The sequence below is a fragment of the Strigops habroptila genome, chromosome 1 (assembly GCF_004027225.2).
Source record: "Strigops habroptila isolate Jane chromosome 1, bStrHab1.2.pri, whole genome shotgun sequence".
Lineage (NCBI taxonomy): Eukaryota > Metazoa > Chordata > Aves > Psittaciformes > Psittacidae > Strigops > Strigops habroptila.
In genome coordinates this window covers 117,856,787-117,875,490 of record NC_044277.2, presented here as the reverse complement: position 1 = coordinate 117,875,490, position 18,704 = coordinate 117,856,787, and the positions used below count along the sequence as shown (strand labels likewise).

Genomic DNA, 18,704 nt, shown 5'->3' with positions numbered 1-18,704 from the left:
ATTAATCAATCCATACAGTCCTTACAGGCCACCAAACAGGGTGAGGATAACAGTGAAAATGACTTTGAGAAAAAACCAATGAACTAAAGGTAATTAACAGTAAAAGAATTATCACAGAGGGGATGTTACATAGTGTGAAGACTGAGACTGAATAAAGAATATATTGATATCTAGCTGATCTAATACTGCATTTCTTTTTTACAGGAAAAGCTTAACAACCTTGGTTTTTCTTTACTGACGATTTTAGTTGAACACTATTATGCCTTAGTATGAGTGATTTATAGCATCTGTGCTGGCCTGTAGTCAAGAAAAGATAATATGTTCTTTTTATACTTATGAAGAGGATGAAGGAACAGTGCGGCTAGAAGAAAATGTTATGTGATTTCTATAGCTGTTTTTAGGAGCAGCAATATAGAAACAGGGTGCAGATCTACTCACAAGCTTTCCTGGGAAAGGCACGCTCAAAGGCACAGTTCTGAAACTCAAGGATTGTCAGGCATCATGACATTAGATCTGTGGATAATTTCAGGGAGAAAATATACTTTACTCAAACAGAAAAGATCACTGTCCCAAGTGCCTCTTAAATCACTAGCTGCACATAAGCTTGACAGAAATATTTATTTGTTGCATAATTTAATAGCACATGTGCTGGATTGGTTGATGTCCCACTCATCAAGCAGCTGAAAGCAGGTCACTGAGGTGGTTTCATAATAGTTTGTAATGATTAATTATGGGTTTGGATAAAGACAATGCAAATGATCTGCTTACAAATCTATTTAGAGTTAGATTCGGTTCGACATAGTGGAGTGGCGAGATAAGCATGTATTATGAGAGTGTGTCACAAGGTGGATAAGATCTTTACACACCAGGGTGGTGTTCTACAGCGTGTTTGTGGATCACTTTTGTGTATTATTGGTTTCTAAAGACAAATTTAATGCAAATTTTTTACATTACTTAAGATCAGGATTGAGCATTGTAAACAAGAAAACTTGTTTTGTTTTGCAAGTAGTTAGCAGGTATCTGTTGAACTCAACATTCAGGATAACGTGGCTTTGCACTTTGAAATATATTTATTTCTGAGTTCATGATGATTTTTGCTTAAACTGTTCTTACTTGCTAAAGAGGGTAAATATTTTCTATTAATGGTATAAGTATTGTGTGCTGTGTATTCTTTTGGGGTAGAGGTTGAACAACAGTGGTTTGTTGTATTCACTTCCATTTTGCCCTGCCTACATTCTCACTCTTTACAACAGGCCTCTGAGACAAACTGGGATCAATTTCCTCTCTTCTGCTACCTATTCTTTTTAGTTTTCACTATTAGTAGGTCTGTTTTTATTATTTCTAATAAATGTGTCTTATGACTACTGTGTATGTTTAGTTAAAATGGCCAAAAATGCCAATTGTAGTTCACCCTGAGATGTAGATATTATTGTATCCAGGCTGATTTTGTTTTCAATAGTGATTTTTCTTCTGTTTCTCAATCTCCTATGGACATACTAATGACGTTTCAAATTTCAGTTGATGATACCCATTTTGAATGTGTTCATTGCTTTAAAGTAATTTAAATGTTGTTGGCCAAGTTCTGTTTTTTACATTGGTGAAAATCTTATCTGTTCCAGTGAACTAGTTTGGATTTACTCTGGTGTAACAAGAACAGACTTGGCCATTGCTCAGTTTTGCAAGAGTAATTCTGTGTATATCTGATGTAGCTATGTAAAAGGGGATCAGAGGAAAATGTTACAGTAGCTGTTAGAGATTGCCTTCTGTCTTTAAATCCTAATGTTCTGCACCTTTAATTTTTTCCCTTTGATTTATTGTGTTTTGTACTCATGGTTGGTTTTTTAATTTTCATCTCTTTATTTATTTATTACTCTGGACAGTTTTGTTTCTCTTTACCTGTTATTTCCTTTTTAACCTATCTTTACTTTCCCTGTCATCTGATAATTCTGAATTGTTTGTCTGTATATAGCTATAGACATAGATGCCACTGGCTTAGATGCAGAAGAAAATGATATTCCAGCAAACCATCGCTCCCCCAAACCCAGTGCAAACAGTGTAACATCACCCCACTCCAAAGAGAAAAGAATGCCCTTCTTTAAGAAGGTAACACCGACTTCCAAGCTCCCATCTGTCCACCTGCTCACCTGCACTGCGTCACATTTCTTAGTCCTGTTAACTGTCTGCGTCCTTTGACAAGCCAATAACATGCATGCTTTGTTGTTCTTTGTTTCTTTTCCATGCTGCTGTAGCTAAGCAGAAGCAGAAATCGGTAAGTTTATATCAACATTACCTGTGTTTATCCTGCCACTGGCATCACTAGCATTATTACCCCAGATTAATGATGCAGCTCTTCTAGAATTAAGGTAGAAATGTATCTAGCTATTAATGGATTCAGTACAAGAAAACAAACAGTGCCAAGTTCAGTGCATCCGTGAAACTGTTGCAGTACTTATAATTTTTGATGGAATAATAGGACACACTTGGAAGGCCACCTAAAAGTAGAGAGAAGTGAGAAATGTATTTCTAACAAATCCATATAATGCTTCTCTCTAGGGCATGCTGCTTCTTTCTATCTTTTTCAAGCTTTTTTTCTCTTATAATTCAGTCTATTAAAGTCAGTATTGGAACCTAATCGGATACTCAGATTATACTTAGAAAACAGTTAAAACTGTTTTCTTGTATTTTTAATTTAGTATTTAAACTTCTGATTTGCTAGGTGCAAAATCTGCAGGTGAACAAGACCAGTGGAAAACCACAGACTTGTTTTAACGGTTTGCTTTGAGTTTTTTCCTGTTGTCATGTATAAATTATCAGCCAAATGTTCTCGCCATCCACCACTCAGACTTTTTTAGTAGCTCAGCTATTGGAAATGGTACTGGTGGTTCCCAGGAGAGCCAATGTGTCTCCATAGATAACCCAGATAACTACAGAATTATGCAATTGGCATCCTGTTACAGCAAACTGTAATATGTTTCTAGGATCTTGGCTGGAATAAGTTATCAAGACATTAGATAGGAGCCAAACTATGCAGCGAAATACCACATTTTTACTCTTTTCTTTAGTCTTCATAGATCTTATTCATTTGTTTTAACCACTTAAATCTACAGGTAACAACAGACTATTATAGTGATTATAAACAGTTCCAAGTGACATTGTTGCCTGTGCTGTGGATGCTCTCATGTTTAGTAAATAGAACTTCTCTTTCTCTCTTTTCTTTTTGAACTCTTTCAAATAATATTGGATCCTTGTCATTTCCAAAGTCACCAGTGTTTGCTTCAGTAGGGGTTGTTAAGTATCATGTCATTCACAGCCCACTATGAAAATGAACAGCAGTTTCTTGCTTCTGAGTAATTTCTTACTTAATCATATTTATAACCAACTATGAACAATAAGGAAGAATAATACATGGTGACATATATTAGATGCTCTCTTGCATAAGCATCTTTCAAAGATGCAGCTTCTAGATGGACCACCTTGGATGTGGATGGTGGCTATTCCTATCTCTCTCTTCATTTTTTCCTTCCGTATCAGAATCATTACTGATTATAGTGGGTTTGGTAATACTGACATTTACAGTAAATACTGGGTGGGCATCCCAAACTAACCTGCATAATCAAACCACTGAGCAAAAGTCATATGCTCAAAACTATGCTAGTTTTTATTCCGAGTTCATATTTGAATTGAAATCAGCAAGTGAAAGCTGTATAGCTCAGTGCCAGACCCTTAGAAAATGTTAGATTCTGTAATGCTAAATTAAAGAACTTTAATGCTTCCATTAGATAACTTTTACTCAGTTTTCTGCTGACAGCTTCATTGTTTCAAGTTGTAAAGATTAGAGAAAAAAAAAAAGCTTGTTTCAACAGAACAGATTTTAAAAATAGCCCATATTCCATCAAATAAGGTAATTTCTGTGCTTTCCCTCATTTTCACATAACTGGTTAACTCTTAGCTTGAATACCTTCAGTTGAGTCAGCCACATTAAGACAAAGATCTGTTGCATCAGGACACTCATGCTATAAGCACTTACATATCTGGAATGAATTTTTCTTAGGATCTGTCTCTAATTTGCTTATCAGATTATTAGTAATGTTAGCAAGAACAGTGGAGGGCTATATTTTGATACTGTCACAGCATAATTGCAGGGTTTTGCTTTGAAATGTGTCAAGTCGGATTCTGCACTGTGTATAATAAATTCATGTCACATGCTTATGATGCCTTGGGCACTGGTATTCATTCTTATGTTACTAATTATCTGGTTAAGCTACAGGTAACAAAAAATAAGATAAATATTGTTGAAAAACATTCACAAAAATGTTTTCCATGTTTTGGACTGCTTTAGGCTGCTGCTTGTGTAGCATTTTGTGCTGTCACTGTATTAATGTCCGTCTGTGTGTTTTTGTGTTTTGGAATGTATATACTTATTATAATGTTATTGTGAAACACCTTGGGATACGTTGAGTACTGAAACAATGAATGACTGTATTCAGTGATCTTGACTGATGTACTTGTGTGATGTAGGCATATGAAAAACAGATCTGGCATAGCTTTTTCCATGTCATCCACATGTTCCTGGGCTTGGGTTTCAATTGTTTTTTTGCCCAAGACAAAGATAAACCAAACCCTCCCTTACAACAACTCCCTTATGAGTTCTGATAAGACTAATTCTTGGTGATGTATATTGAATAGACATTTATTAAAGAAAAAAACAGTTTGTTTATATTTAATTTTGATATCAATATAAATTATTTTACAAACTTTGGAAGCAATCTTTTTATCTTTGTATTTTAAAATACTTACTTATAAATTGTGCACAATACATCAGTAAGTAGTTTGGTGAATATCATACTAATTCTTGGGTGGTAATAGCAACGTCCCAAGTGGAAGGACAGCTATTCCAAGCTCTCTCTATGAAAGTTTTCTAGAAATACTAACTTGATCAGTCATTATTGTGATTTCACTTGCAAGTAAATTGCAGATGCAAATCTCAAAAGTCAGACTGTGAGTGCTCCCATGGGAATTTGCAGTGGTGTCACAATGTTTTGTCAAGCAGTGGGCAGATCTGAACATAAAAAAAGATGTGTTATGCTTTTCCCACCCTTTTTATTTTTTTCTTGCACAATTTGCCTACATTAATATTTTGCTGGGAAACAGATGTCACAGCTCTAGAGTCAATAATTTCAAATCATTAACTGTTGGAAATAACCTTTTCAATTTACCAGTTAAGAACTATGAAGTGGGACGTGAACGTCTCCAGAATAAGTTTTCGTGGCTTTCCAGAGTAAATATGAAGACAGTAGGAGAACTAAAAGTCAAAGAAAAGCTTTTTCAAAAGAAATCCCTGAACCTATTAAGTCCTTATCTTGTACTACCAGTTTTTGGGAAAAGTTAATGAATCCGTGATTCCTGTGTTGGCGACATCACTGGAAATTCAGAGTTCCTAACATTGTAAGTAATGTGTAACACTTTCTTTAGGTGCTGTGATGCTGAAAGCTTTTTCTGTTTTGCAGACAGAGCACATCCCTCCCTATGATGTAGTGCCTTCTATGCGACCAGTAGTTTTAGTGGGACCTTCTCTGAAAGGATATGAGGTAAGTGATTGTGTGAACAGTTTTATTTTGCCAAAAATATTGTGCCTCATTTGTATTCAAATGTTCAAAGGTAGTTAAGCTGAATAACATCATTTATATCATAGACAAAAATCTAGACAGTTTTTACTTCTACTAGATAGCTGCTTATTAGTATTTCATTTTAAATCAGAATTCAGATTAAGAATAAATTACATTCCAATCCTAATATTCAGATATATAATATTTACTGTCAATTTATTATGTATTGTAATTAGCATCAAGTATTATGAATTTCTCATGTGATTATTAATAGGTTGTTTGTTTGCTTCTAGGTAACAGATATGATGCAAAAAGCATTGTTTGATTTTTTAAAACATAGATTCGAAGGGCGGTAAGTACTTTGCAATGCAAATCTACTTGAGTTCAGGTCCTGTTAGGTACTACCAAGAAATAATGAAATTCTTTTTGTAGAAAATTACTAATGACAGCTAATTCCTTTATCAGTGGATTGGTAGATTCCTTAGCAGAGTACACTGAGGCTGTGTTTGCAGTGGGAAGTGTTGAGAGAGGAAAATAGGATGTCGTCTTCTTGATGGCTGTGATATTCACACTCCACATTGCTAAATATTTATGTACAGATTTAATAAATGTGTACTCTTAAAACATTATTTTGCTTAAGTATTTTTCAAGTGATACCTCATCAGCGCTTCCTGGGTTCTGTACAAGCTGATGAGGGCCACCATTCCTTCTCAGCTGTAGGTTTTTACAGTGTCAGCTAACCTGGAAAGAGTGATATGAGATTCAGAGTATCTAATGTATATCATTGTCAAACCCTTGGTCTCTCAAGATGGAAGCTTAGTTTGACAGTGGTGCTGGATTCTATAATGGGAAGACTCAAAAGGACTGCTGGGGGCAGGCAGTCCCCCACATTGCTGAAATATGGTCACCCTTGGTGGCAGACAGGCTGCACTTAGCTGGATTTTGATATGAGTGCTGTTACAGCCTGTCCCCCACAGGCAAGGTCCGATCTGATTTGTATTTGAGCCTCCAGGCATTACTGTAGTACAAATGTCAAATGATGATCCATCTCTAAAAGCAGTGGCATGTTCTGTACTTAAACGTCACGGGCCCGTGGACAAGAGACATCAGGTGCATTCTCTGCGCATGATTCTATTCCTACTGGATCAGGCTCCGGATTTGTATGTGCTAGTGGGTTGATGTTTGGGAGGAAAAAATTGAGAAAATTGGAAGGTCTTGTTATAATATCTGTAACTTCAGTGAATGTTCTATTCCATTTGGAAGTGGGCAGAGTGGTAACACCATTCTGTCTGTCTTGGTGCTGTCAAACTTTCAAGAGGGAGCTTGAAGTTTTCAGTCAATAGCTTCAGCTCTTTAAAATACCAGACATTGTGGTTTTAGCTATTGTATTTTCTCAGTCAGAGTGATGATGTTGATACCTAACCACTTAGTAGTCCCTCTTCATATTAGTCAGGGTTGTCAAATCTTAGATATGTACCTTTAAAATTGGAAGTTAACAAAATAATGAGTGTTGCAAGCAGAAGAAGTGTGTCTTTATGTCTTGAAATATTTTAAAACATATGTAATAATCAGTTGTAGATCCAGTTGTGTCAGGGTGAATCCACAAATGCTGATGTCTCAATACAGTTGATGTCTATAGTAGCAGATTTGAAGCATCCCAAACTTCAGTAGCAATCTGAATTGGTACTTGAGGTCCCCAGCAAATCTGTACAGGAGGTTCTAAAATTCGTGCTACTGTTTTCACTGCCACTCTGCCGTCGAGCTGTCCCCACTCTTGTTGCAATTGTTCCACTATATGAACATACATGCCCTTTGTTTTGAGAGCAGGCTCGTTCTTCCTCATGTTACATATCTCAAAAGACATTAAAATTACCTTGAAAAGACATTAAAGTAGCTTAAAATGAAAAATAGCATTTTTGGACTGATAATTCTAGCTTTGTTCAATATACCATATTTGTATTTGAAAAAGGGAAAAGTATTTTCTATTGCATGTAGAAAGGACGACTGGAAGAAAAATAAAGGGAAAAAAAGCTGTAGAAGTTTGTAGTGCTCATGAATTAGCAAATAAAGAGAAATAATGAGTACCTAAATAATGTTGGATTTCATTTTAAACTAATGGCATTATCTGTGAGGAGCTGAGCCAGAAATCAAATCCTTGGTTATGTTTTCAGCTTAAGTTAAGTTTCAAAAATTATGTTACTAATCAGTATTGTGCAAATAATTCTGTTTTTCTGTCTTAACTTCTGGCTTTTTTACTTTTTGTAGGGGTTTAGATAAATATATACACATGTTGAGTTCACTGGGAAATGACCTATTTGGTTACATTTCAGATGAACAGCATCTGACTCTGCTTGCTAGAGAGGAGCCCACCCTGTTCTTAGCAAATCCATTTCCTCCTTTTAAATTGCAAATAAAATCTTACAAGGAAGAACAAGAGAATATAATCTGTCTGATTTAACTCTCAGCACTGGAAAAATGTGACCCCTAAACCTCATTAGGCCAGATAGGCTGAAAGGGAATTTATCCAAAGGGTGCATTTTGACCCTGTAAAGCAAAACAAACCCAGTTAACTGTTTTCCTAGTAAAAAGAATAGGCAGAAGGTTATGTAGGAGGTCACTGCAAAACAACTGGAAGTAACCACTTCTTTTTTGGCTCATCTTTTCTCATAAACACAAAACTGAGCCTGCCAGAGCCCAGAGTTTTCATTTGTATGCTTCTCTATGGTTGCAGAGCTGAGTGCTGAGCATACTGCTGTATCTTTCTGGAAAATTATAGGTAACTCTTGCACTCTGTTAAAAAACATGTGCTAGTAAGCTGAGCAATAAAAATTAGAGTTATATGGCTGTGCTGCCAAGCTTTACCTTGACCTATTAACTCTGTATATCCCTATATGTCTTACAGGTATGGTTAAAGTAAGCTGGGATGTTATTCAGTACCTTTCAAGAAATTGGTCAAAATCAGGGAAGGGCAAAACCAGCCTGTTCATAGTGGGAATATCAGGCCTGGAGCCCCCAAGGAAGTCTCATCTTCTGCAGCATGTCTCTAACCTCCTGCTGCCTCCCTTCTGACCAGACACATGTAGTTTTGCAGTCAGTGGTCATAGTGCATTTAAGTACTGTGCAGAAAGGGAGGTGTCTTATCAATACCTCTTGTAACAGTATCAGTGAGATAAAGTTTCTGTTCACATTGTGCAAAGTGTACTGTGCTGCTGAGAACCTCTTTTTTTGTAGTCTTAGCCATATTCTACAGTTAAATGAGTCCCTTTTTGTCCCCACATCCCTGCAAGATAAATAACATTCTGTTCTATTTTACTGTATTTTATTTTTGCAGTATATCAATTACACGAGTCACAGCAGACATCTCGCTTGCCAAACGCTCAGTATTAAACAATCCCAGTAAGCATGCGATAATAGAGCGATCTAACACAAGATCAAGCTTAGGTAAGTACCTGTGACTATGCTGTCTACAAATTGGCTGTAAAGTATTCTACTCTCAATTAATATGTGTAAGCTAAAAATAGCCTTCTCTCTGCTGTGAGAAAATCACGATTCCTGTAATTCAGAAATCTTGGCACTAGAGATCATTTTAAATCACTATCAGGTAAACTTCATATAGTGCTGATTATTGGTTTATCCTGCTTATGTTCAGTTTTCAAGTTTTGCTGTTTGCCTCAGTGGGGAGAAGTAGCCATCCATAAACTAAATAAAGTCTGAAGAGGTGTTCTCCTGGTTGAATAGAAGTGATGGTTTCAGAATACCTGAAATTATATTAATATTATTGATACTATGCATTATCTTTGATAAGATTACTAGTAGTGATAGCTACTGATACTAGACCTTAAAAAAAAATATTGAAATACACATTTTCAGAATTTTGTATCAGTTCAAACTAATGCTGAGGTTGGTACAAAAAATGAAGGATGGAGAAGAGGAGACATTGTTAAAAACTATATAGCTAGGTTCATAGCATACATATCTGTCATCTTACATTAGTCTTTTTGTACTGTAGTTTGTCCAGTTATGTAAGTAACTAAACAGTTATTAGCCAGAAAGAAAAACAAGCTTAGCTGGGAAAATGTAATTAAGTGTCACCAGTTACAGTACAGGTGGCTTCTCTTCCTTAAAAACTTTACCTTCCCTTTCTTGAAAATTTGCTTCTTAAAACCCTTGCTTTCAGCTGTGTGGAGGCTGTGAATCTTTACTTGCAAGTAGTTTGATAGCTTCCAAGTATGTCTTATTTTAAGTGTTTTCAAATGTCAAAATGTAATGTACTGTAACAACATAATGTTTGCACACAAGAATATTCTTCTATGTGGATTTCAGTCTTGTCACTAAGGTCTGTTTAATAATCTAATGAAAAGAGAAAGTGTCACTTGTTTTGAATAGAACTGAAAATTGGTAATAAGGATATAGGTCATGCAGTCGTGGAACAAACAGAACCATGGTGATTTATTGCCCAACCTGAAGATCAAAGCATGTGCAATTTTGTGTAATAGTACACAAATAGATGCAGCAGTAAAAAGCATATCATCTATTTCTAATATTAAAATATTTTCATATACGTAAAACAGCTATGATGAAAAATTATACAGGGAAAAAATCTATAAAAACTAAATGCAGCCCAATCGTATACACCTTTATCTCATAGAGAACCTTACCCTTAAGAATATCAGTATCTTTTCTTTGGGCTAAGGTATTTTTTTGATAGAGGTATTTAAAATGGAAGTTCTGACAGAACCTCAGTTGGAGACACCCAAATGCTGCTTGTGATTATGAATATATGTAAATATGTAAATAGATAGATATGTCTCTTGTTTTTGTAACAGGCCTATTATTATTCTCTAAAATTTCCTGCTACATGTCAGGTTTTCAGTTACTTATAATTGTTCTAAAAATTAACTGATTTATGAAAGAATTTTGAATTCTCTTGGGAAATATTATTAGAGCAACTAGGTCATGTTAAAACTGAAGTTAGAGCAAAAATTAATTTTACCTATGTTAAAATATTCTCAAAACTTTTTTTTTTTTTCATTCCCCCAGAAGCTGTAATACTCTTATTCTTCTAATAACCTAACAGGGTTTTGAAATTTGGTAGTAAATTAAAAAGGATTTCAGTTACATGTTTCTGGGCATTTGTCGTTAAAATAATGAGAAAACTTGACCAAATTATGAGAAGCTGCCACTCACACACACCAAACTTTGCATCTGAATTGCTTAAAGACTCCGCTCGCTCTGGGCAAGGTCCAGCAATGATGCTGAGCAGAACCTGCCCCAGCAGATTGGATCAGGGCAGCCAAGCAGAACTAAATCTGGAAGGTGCTCATCTTTCAGCTGTTAATCCCTACTTTGCTGTGCAGCATGAACGATGGTGTAGCAAGTTGTTTACTTTAAAGATGTTCAACTGGAGGAGCAGATTAAGGGAGAAAAGCAAGTAGTGAAAATCCATTGTGGAAAAGGTTGGATTTATGGAATACGAGCTGGTATAATTGAACGTACCAGTGAAGTACCTCCAAGGTCCATGTTCCAGACATGAGGTAAACCATGAGAGGAAAAGAAACAGCCAGGAAGGAAGTCAGGGTGGGAAATGATGTCATGGCGGTGGGTTGGGAGGAAAACTGAGGTACAACAGAACATCCTGGAGTCAGAAAAGGGAACTACTTTTGTAAGGTTCTGGGAAAACCCTTGTGCAAGGCAAAATATAGAAAGTATAAGGAGTGTTACAGCCTGTTCCCTTGCTTGCCTGCAATGCCTACCTCATTTCTACCTCAAGGTAGAAATAGAGTCAGATTTGGAAAATATCACTGTAGCCTGCTGGTAGGTGGCCTTTATGAGCAATGGCTCATAAAGAAGATGACAGCATACTGCTGCTGCGAGTACTTACTTGGCTCAAGTAGCAGGAGTGAGGGGCAATATCACACCATATAGTAGAATTTTTATTTTTCAGTTTCTGTGATGAATTTGCTATAAGTCAGCAAAAAATGCTATTAAAAGAATATTATTAGGTTTAAAAACTCAAGTTGTGCAAAATAAAGGTTAGGAAGTAATAGAAGATTAACTGTGCAATTTCTCAGTATTTTTAGGTTATGTATGCTGTGATTCAGTCTTTGGTTATGTGTTTAAGATTATTTTTCCACCAGTGCTCTGCCTTAGTTGTTGGGTTTGGGTTTTTTTAATGTATAAACTAATGTAGGGAATTGGAATTGCTTAGTGAATTGCTGTTTTGCTTGCTGTGGAACTTGTAGAGTGAATGAGGCAAGAAGCTTCAGGAAGGCAAATGGTGTTCTCTAAAAGCACAATATGACCTTTGCAATTTAATTTTGGGGGCAGCAGGACAGGAAATAGTGATTTGACCAAAACTTTTTGTGGCATTAAATCAATCAGGAAAGATTTCTCAGATCCAAGACTGAATTCCTGATCAACCTAGTTGATTCTATGATTCATCATTTGTAGAAGTACTAAGCATTGTGGCTGAAACTGCGATTCAGGCTTTGAACCTGTCAAACAGTAATGTATGTCATCAAAATCAGCACGTTGCATGGTAATGCACTGATTTGGAAAATGCAGATGGAAAACAGACATTACTCTATGGAATACTGGTTAGGTATCTTATGAAATACCAGACTTATGGCTCCTCATTCCCAAGATGTCCTCCTGTTTTAGGCTCTCCTCTTTGCAGACATTTAACTGGGGAGCTATTCTTTTGCTTTCCAGCCTAGTTCAAAGAATTTTTCCCTTCTCTCAGATCAGTACTGATATCACGTACTGACAGTACAGAGCCGTGTCAGGAATGTCCTGAGTCTTAGTGCTGACTTCTAAAAGGAGTTTCAAGGTTATGTTCCATTTTGAAAGAAAGAATCCCCAGAAATCAGGATTTCCTGAAGGATGGCTTCCATTTTTCTAGTCTGAATGTAATTTTTACTATGGTAATTACTCTGAAGAATAAGACACTGTATTTCTAAAATCGACCCCCCAAAATTAGTGGTAACTTGTGATTATTCTATCTGGAAAATATAAATTCATCTTCTCAACTAACTGAAATGTTTCAAAGTGAAAAATTATTTTGTTGCATCAGTGAAATACCACCACGGTAAGTTCCATAAAATAGCCTACAAATAATTTATTCATTCTGTTTTTAAAGAAAGATTAGAACAGTGTGCTCTAAATGAGATGTGAGACACATACATGACAATGAAGAGAAAGTAACTGATTCAGTAGCTGTTTATTAGTTGACAGTGTATGGGGCTGTGTACTGATTGAAACAGCAGCCCTGCAGAAATAACTTATGTTTCTTATAATACAGACCACAGAAGGTTTGATTAAATCTTGGCATTTCCTACTTTATTAGTATTAGTTTTAAAGCCAAATAATATTCCATTCTAATACAAGTGACAGTCACAGATAAATCATTGAGTCAGGACCCAGGTTACATTAGTTCTTTTCTAGTATCTGCAGTAGGTCTGCTGAGGGGTCCTGGGAAATGAATTCTTTCTCTACCATCATTTTCCCCTTTAGACAATAATAGGGCCTTTTCTTCAAATCACTGGGGGAGGGGGGGGCGGAACCCAAACCAAAAAGCCCCAAAACAACAGAATTTTAGCGAACGTTAAATGACATAGTTCTGGTCCAGGTATTTAGAAATGGTGTTTATTGCAATGAAATTTGATCTTGTTGATGAAAAACAGGGTTTGGTTTGGTCTGAAGGAGTCTTCTAGCTGCAGAGCTGGCTGGCTGTCTATCTCCTCCTTGAAGTTAGTGGCACGTGGACAGAGACCCATGTGTTCATTTTTACATCTGGTGTAATTTAAAAACAGCTTTTTATTATAGCACATATAGCTCCCCAGAACTACTTTATGTTAATCCAAATCCCTCCCCCCTTGCAGGTTCAATGGGAAGCTATTCCTTTATTCACCCACCTTTGTGTAGTAGTACCTCATGCAGCTAGGCAGTCAGGCTACTTATGTATCCCTCAGTTAATGCTCATGTTTGTGAGCAGCAGTAGCAACTGCAGCAGAGAAGGCTATTTCTTAGACTTTTGAAAATACATTGTTGGATTTTATGTAAGTATTATTTTAATAAGTGTTATATTCATTAATTAACAAAGTACAGAGATAATGTACTTGATATATTAATATAAAATATTTTTTAATGGGAAATAAATCAACCTCTTTATGAGAACTCTTACCTTATCACCCAATACAGGTTTGCAGTATTGTGCGTATAGCTTGTATTTGTGCATAGCCCAGTGAACAGTGGAGTAAGCACCATTATTTGGAACTGATTTACTAGATAACCCAGAATTAATTTCAAGGAGGCATAGACAAACAATGTGATAATCAGGAGTAGGAATTGCCATGAGGAACTGGATTTACAGGATTATAGGGAGGTCTCAATGGGCTTAATGCTACACACCCCTATTGACTGAAAGTTTGCTTTTGTAAAGGAATCAGTTAAAAATAGACTTGGGATTTGAGTCATTGGAAATCAATGCCACCACTGAATATTGTAGTGTAAAATTAATGTATCCAAGAATTTTATAAAAATAATATCTGGCTTGCAAAGATTTAGGAGGACAGTACAGTCTTATTCCTCTCCTATATGAAAGCTTATTTTGTATATAAAGAGAAATGTTTGCTTCTAAATACTGTTATATGTTTAACATGTGAAATACTAGAACTAAATTTAAGGAAATGGCATTTGATTTATTTCTTTAAAAGCCTAGAAGAAATTTGTAATTTTGAAAAGACTTTTCTCTCCAAGAAAGTACAGTACATAGTTAAATCTCATTCACCCGAAGATCAGTCCCAGTTGGCTTAGTTAAATTTCTGTATGTACACGTGCTATTTGCAGAAACTACTGAACCAGCTTTGTGCTTTTGCTGCATTTCTTTGTCAAAAGGATCCAACCCTTTTTCTTGTTGTTTCTGTGTATGTTACACTTATTATAACCTTACCTCATGCTGTATGCTTTGTACAAGAGCCTGATTGTCTTGGCTTTTTCCATTCTTTGCTTCATTAATGCTCTCCTTTTCCAGATGTTCTGGGTATGTATACAAGCTTGCAAATTACTTTTCCTGCTGTTTTGTGTTCAGTGCTTTATTGTACCTCACAGAACCACTGTGTGTTTCTCACAGCTGGCTCACTGACAGAGAAAAGCTAATCCTGTACTGTGTTGATAAGTATTTCTTTTGGAAAATCTTGCTGGTTTTCCTTATTTTAAAGTAATTCTAAAAATAAAGTTGAGATTGACAAGGAAACACTAAAGATTGGGTTTTCCACTGTAAATTTCTAAGGTATATGCACCTAATCTGCATATTCTAACACAGACATGTGAATATTGATGTAAAATATGTCATTGTGTATATGGTAAATCGACTGCAGTCAAATGGCTGGGAATCTGTTTATTTGCTTTCTGTGTGCATATGCAGTAACCTGTTGGGCATTACATGCACTCAATTTGCATGTGCAGTTGAGTGCCTACCTTTGGAAAGTTGTCTCTAGAAAGTGTACTCGCCTCATTAAGTTCATATCCCAGAGTTTTGTCTTCTGAAAGTGAAACATAAATGCTTGAAGAAATAGTAGTGGATTATCAGTGCAAATTTCAGTTTTCTATTTTTATTTTCTTGATATCTATGTGAAAAGCAGTTGAATGCTTGAAACTGTGGTAACAATTTATTATATATGTAATATATAATGTGTATATATATCTCTACACATTATATATATATATGAATGATAATGTTACTATGTATTTTCCATGTTTGGTAAATATGTTTGACAGCTGTTGTATGTGATAAGTTTCAAGTAAATGCTTCCCCAACTATAGATTAAAAATAAACTTACAAGAGTGCTAAGCCTCATAAAGATCCTTCCCTACTTACAGAGGCCGTGGAACAGGAATGCAAAATTGGGATTTACCCAGGAATGTATTTTCATTCCAAAGTCTCAAGGATCTAACATAATTTAAAGAGAAGAAGGTGTTCAGTGTGTTATGGAAAATCCTGATTGTCCCTTTATGATTTTTTCTTCAAAATAGCTTGGAAAAATGTCCAGAACTCTCACTTGCAGTCATTAAACCTTCAAATATGGTAATCTGCTAAACCTGAAGCAGCCTTGAACCAGAATGCTGTAATGTAGCAGCCAAGAGTTTTTGGGTTATCGTGGGAATGCGGCACATGGGTGGGGAAAGAATAGCATGAAGATCCTGAAGCTGTTATAATTTATCAGACTCACATGTCTCAAAATGCTCTTATCCTGCTGGACCAGCTTTGATTTTGTTAACATCTAAGGTCAGAGTCTCTATAACGAACCTCTGTGGCCCTGAACATGAGAAGGATGTGGAATGTTGGAGTGAGTCCAGAGATGGTCCACGAAGGTGAACAGAGGGCTGGAGCACCTCTCCTTAGGAAGAAAGGCTGAGAGCTGGGCTAGTTCAGCCTGGAGAAGAGATGGCTCTGAGGAGACTTAGAGCAGTCTTCAGTACCTAAAGGGGGTTTACAAGAAGTCTGGAGAGCTTTCTTCACAAAGGCATGTAGGGATAGGACAATGAGTAATGGTTTTAAACTGAAAGAGGGTCAATATAGATGAGCTGTTAAAAAGAAATACTTCACTGTGTGGGTGGTGAGACACTGGCACAGGTTTCCCAGAGGAGTTGTGGCTGCCCCATCCCTGGAAGTGTTCAAGGCCCGGTTGGACGGGGCTTGGAGCAACCTGGTCTAGTGGAAAGTGTCCCTGCGTGTGGCAGGGGGGTTGGTACTGGATGAGCTTTAACATACCTGTCAACCCAAACTATTCTATGATTCTGTGATAATAACTAAGATACTGGATAGGTGAATAGGTGGTAGGTGGATAGGTGAATGAAATATTTTTAGCAAGTTAGCTGCTTGCCTAAGAATGCAGTTTTGCTTCCCTTAAAACTACTCACATCTGCAAGTTGAATTGATGCGGTATTTTTTCTTTCTCCGAGGCTCATGGAACGGATAAAAAGTTGGTGTCTGTATCCTCATTTTATCCATGACTAAGGGTTTGGGTTGTTTAACCATAATGCAAAGAAGTCTGGGTTCATTTCTGTTCTCTGCTAACAGAGGCATGAATTCATAATTTCCATCACCATGACAGGGCTATGATCACCAGGGCTGTGGTGGTTGTCAGTTGGCCCTGCTGAGTCTTATGCACTTTGCATAATAATTAAACTTTTCCTGAAGAAAGCACTGAAATCCATATGTTTTGCCTCCCACTCTCAGCATCAGGCCGTAGAGTCAGTATCTCCCACTCAGTGAATATACAAATGTTTTACGAGTGGCACACCATCAGCAGGAGGTGTTGAATAGCCAGTGATGGACTGGTTCCACATCCTATCTGTGAGAAGGGCTGAGCATTTTTATTTATGTTTGTTCTGCATAAAATAACAGACCCAGGGAACACTTGTTTAGCATCTGTGTATGGACCAGAGCTGTAAAAGCCTATAGCACTGCACTGAGTAATGAGGCGTGGTGAAAAAATGTCCAAGTTAGTGCTAGGCTGACATGATGATATCCATTCTGAACTCTGCAGAGACGCTTGCTTGGTCCCCTGGGCAAAATAAATGTTAGACTGCTTCTTTGCCCAGTCTTACTTTCCCAATTACTCACTAACAGAGCGTAGGGGAGCTTAATGATGGCAGCTCTCCCCTGCACAGTGCTCATCCACTCATCTTTCTGCTGCAATCCACTGATTTCAAGCTTTTCCATTCATAGGCCATTAAAATTTTCTTCCATTTTAAACCTGGCATAAGAAGCAGCATTCTATGAATGCTATTATTTTTCTAGCCCAGAGAAATAGGGGAGGAAGTAGACATCTTCATGTGCTATTTTGTATTTTTAAATGACACTATCTGGTTTATATTTTCACATAATTACAGTATTGCATTTCAGGAGATGTTAGTCCATTATAAATAGATCTTGGTTATGTTGAGGTTTCCAGACATCACATTGTATCTGTCAATACCACTTGGACGTGTGTGTGCATTCAAGGCCATCTGAATTCTGTCTAAACTGAGCCTCAGCAGGCAGGAAGAGGGAAACCCTGTTTTCCTGCTGCCCCTTAACCCACAGGTCCCCTTCAGCGGAGCCCAGGCGGGAGGGAGCACCAGGCAGAGCAGCAGACATGCTCCTCTCCTTTCTGCCTTATCCCTCGCCTTATAGGAGTCCCATCTGCTAGGCATGAGTAACACATGCAGCCACTTTCACTGGAAAATATTGTCATCCTCCCACTCCAACCCTCCCTTTTTTATGTAACAAGCTAGTGGCTAAGGGATTTGGTTGAGACGAGGGAAATGTGAGTATATTCACAAAGCTACATTTATGTTAGAAATTTGATGAAACCACCTGTAATCCAGGTATCTTCTAGCCCATTGCCTGAGGACTAAGAGCATTTATTCCCTCTTACTCGCTTATGTTTCCCTCTAAGATTTGTTTCTTCTTAGCTAGGTATGCTGGTGGGGAGGCATAGAGGCTTCTACTCCCCAGCATTGCCACGTGTGTGGAGCAGGACACTTAATCCTGGCTGGGAAGGGAGGGAGCCAGCTGTTCCCTGCCCAGCATGACCTTGTTGTTAGCTCCCTATCTATCCAGATGAACCCTGGTGCTTGAAGAGACGAAAAGGGAAGATTAGAAGAAAGAGGCCAAGCACTTAGATACACATGGGGTTTCTTACTGGCTTGCTCTGACTGCTCACACGCTGTGTAGCTTTCTAGATCACCCTCGGTAACATCTCGGTCTCTCCACTTTGTATACAGCAAGCACAGGCATCTAATGTAGTCTGGCATAGCCTGCTGTGGCCAAGGACCTGTATTCTGGCTAGTACAATACCTAATGTAAAGTGATTTTGTCCACAATATAAATGTGTATACACACATGCTCACAAATTAAAATTTAAAATTTGAATTCTGTCAGTCCAGCTCATGATTTACTTGTTAATCAAGAGGTGTGCGGGCACAACTCAATAGTCATTGCTTCCTTTTTGTTTTTCTTTTTTCATTTTGTTGGATTTCAGATATGACCTTTATCCATTTTTTAGTAATTTTTTTTGTGCAATACTTTCTCTGTTCTTTTAAGGCACCGGG

At 37.1% G+C, this 18,704-nt stretch overlaps 1 protein-coding gene across 11 annotated transcripts in view; it reads left to right on the top strand.

The window, feature by feature from the left end:
• CACNB2 (calcium voltage-gated channel auxiliary subunit beta 2) overlaps positions 1–18,704 on the top strand; it is a 250,596-nt gene that overhangs the window by 212,106 nt on the left and 19,786 nt on the right. For 8 of the 11 annotated variants that reach the window (XM_030476373.1, XM_030476366.1, XM_030476434.1 and 5 more), the window contains 4 exons: positions 1,970–2,103; positions 5,508–5,588; positions 5,900–5,958; positions 8,938–9,047. In XM_030476373.1, coding sequence (XP_030332233.1) covers positions 1,970–2,103; positions 5,508–5,588; positions 5,900–5,958; positions 8,938–9,047 — 384 coding nt within the window. Of the gene's footprint in view, positions 1–1,969; positions 2,104–2,249; positions 2,270–5,507; positions 5,589–5,899; positions 5,959–8,937; positions 9,048–18,704 lie in introns of all 11 variants that reach the window. The other 3 variants (XM_030476384.1, XM_030476381.1, XM_032919764.1) reach the window with 1 other exon arrangement.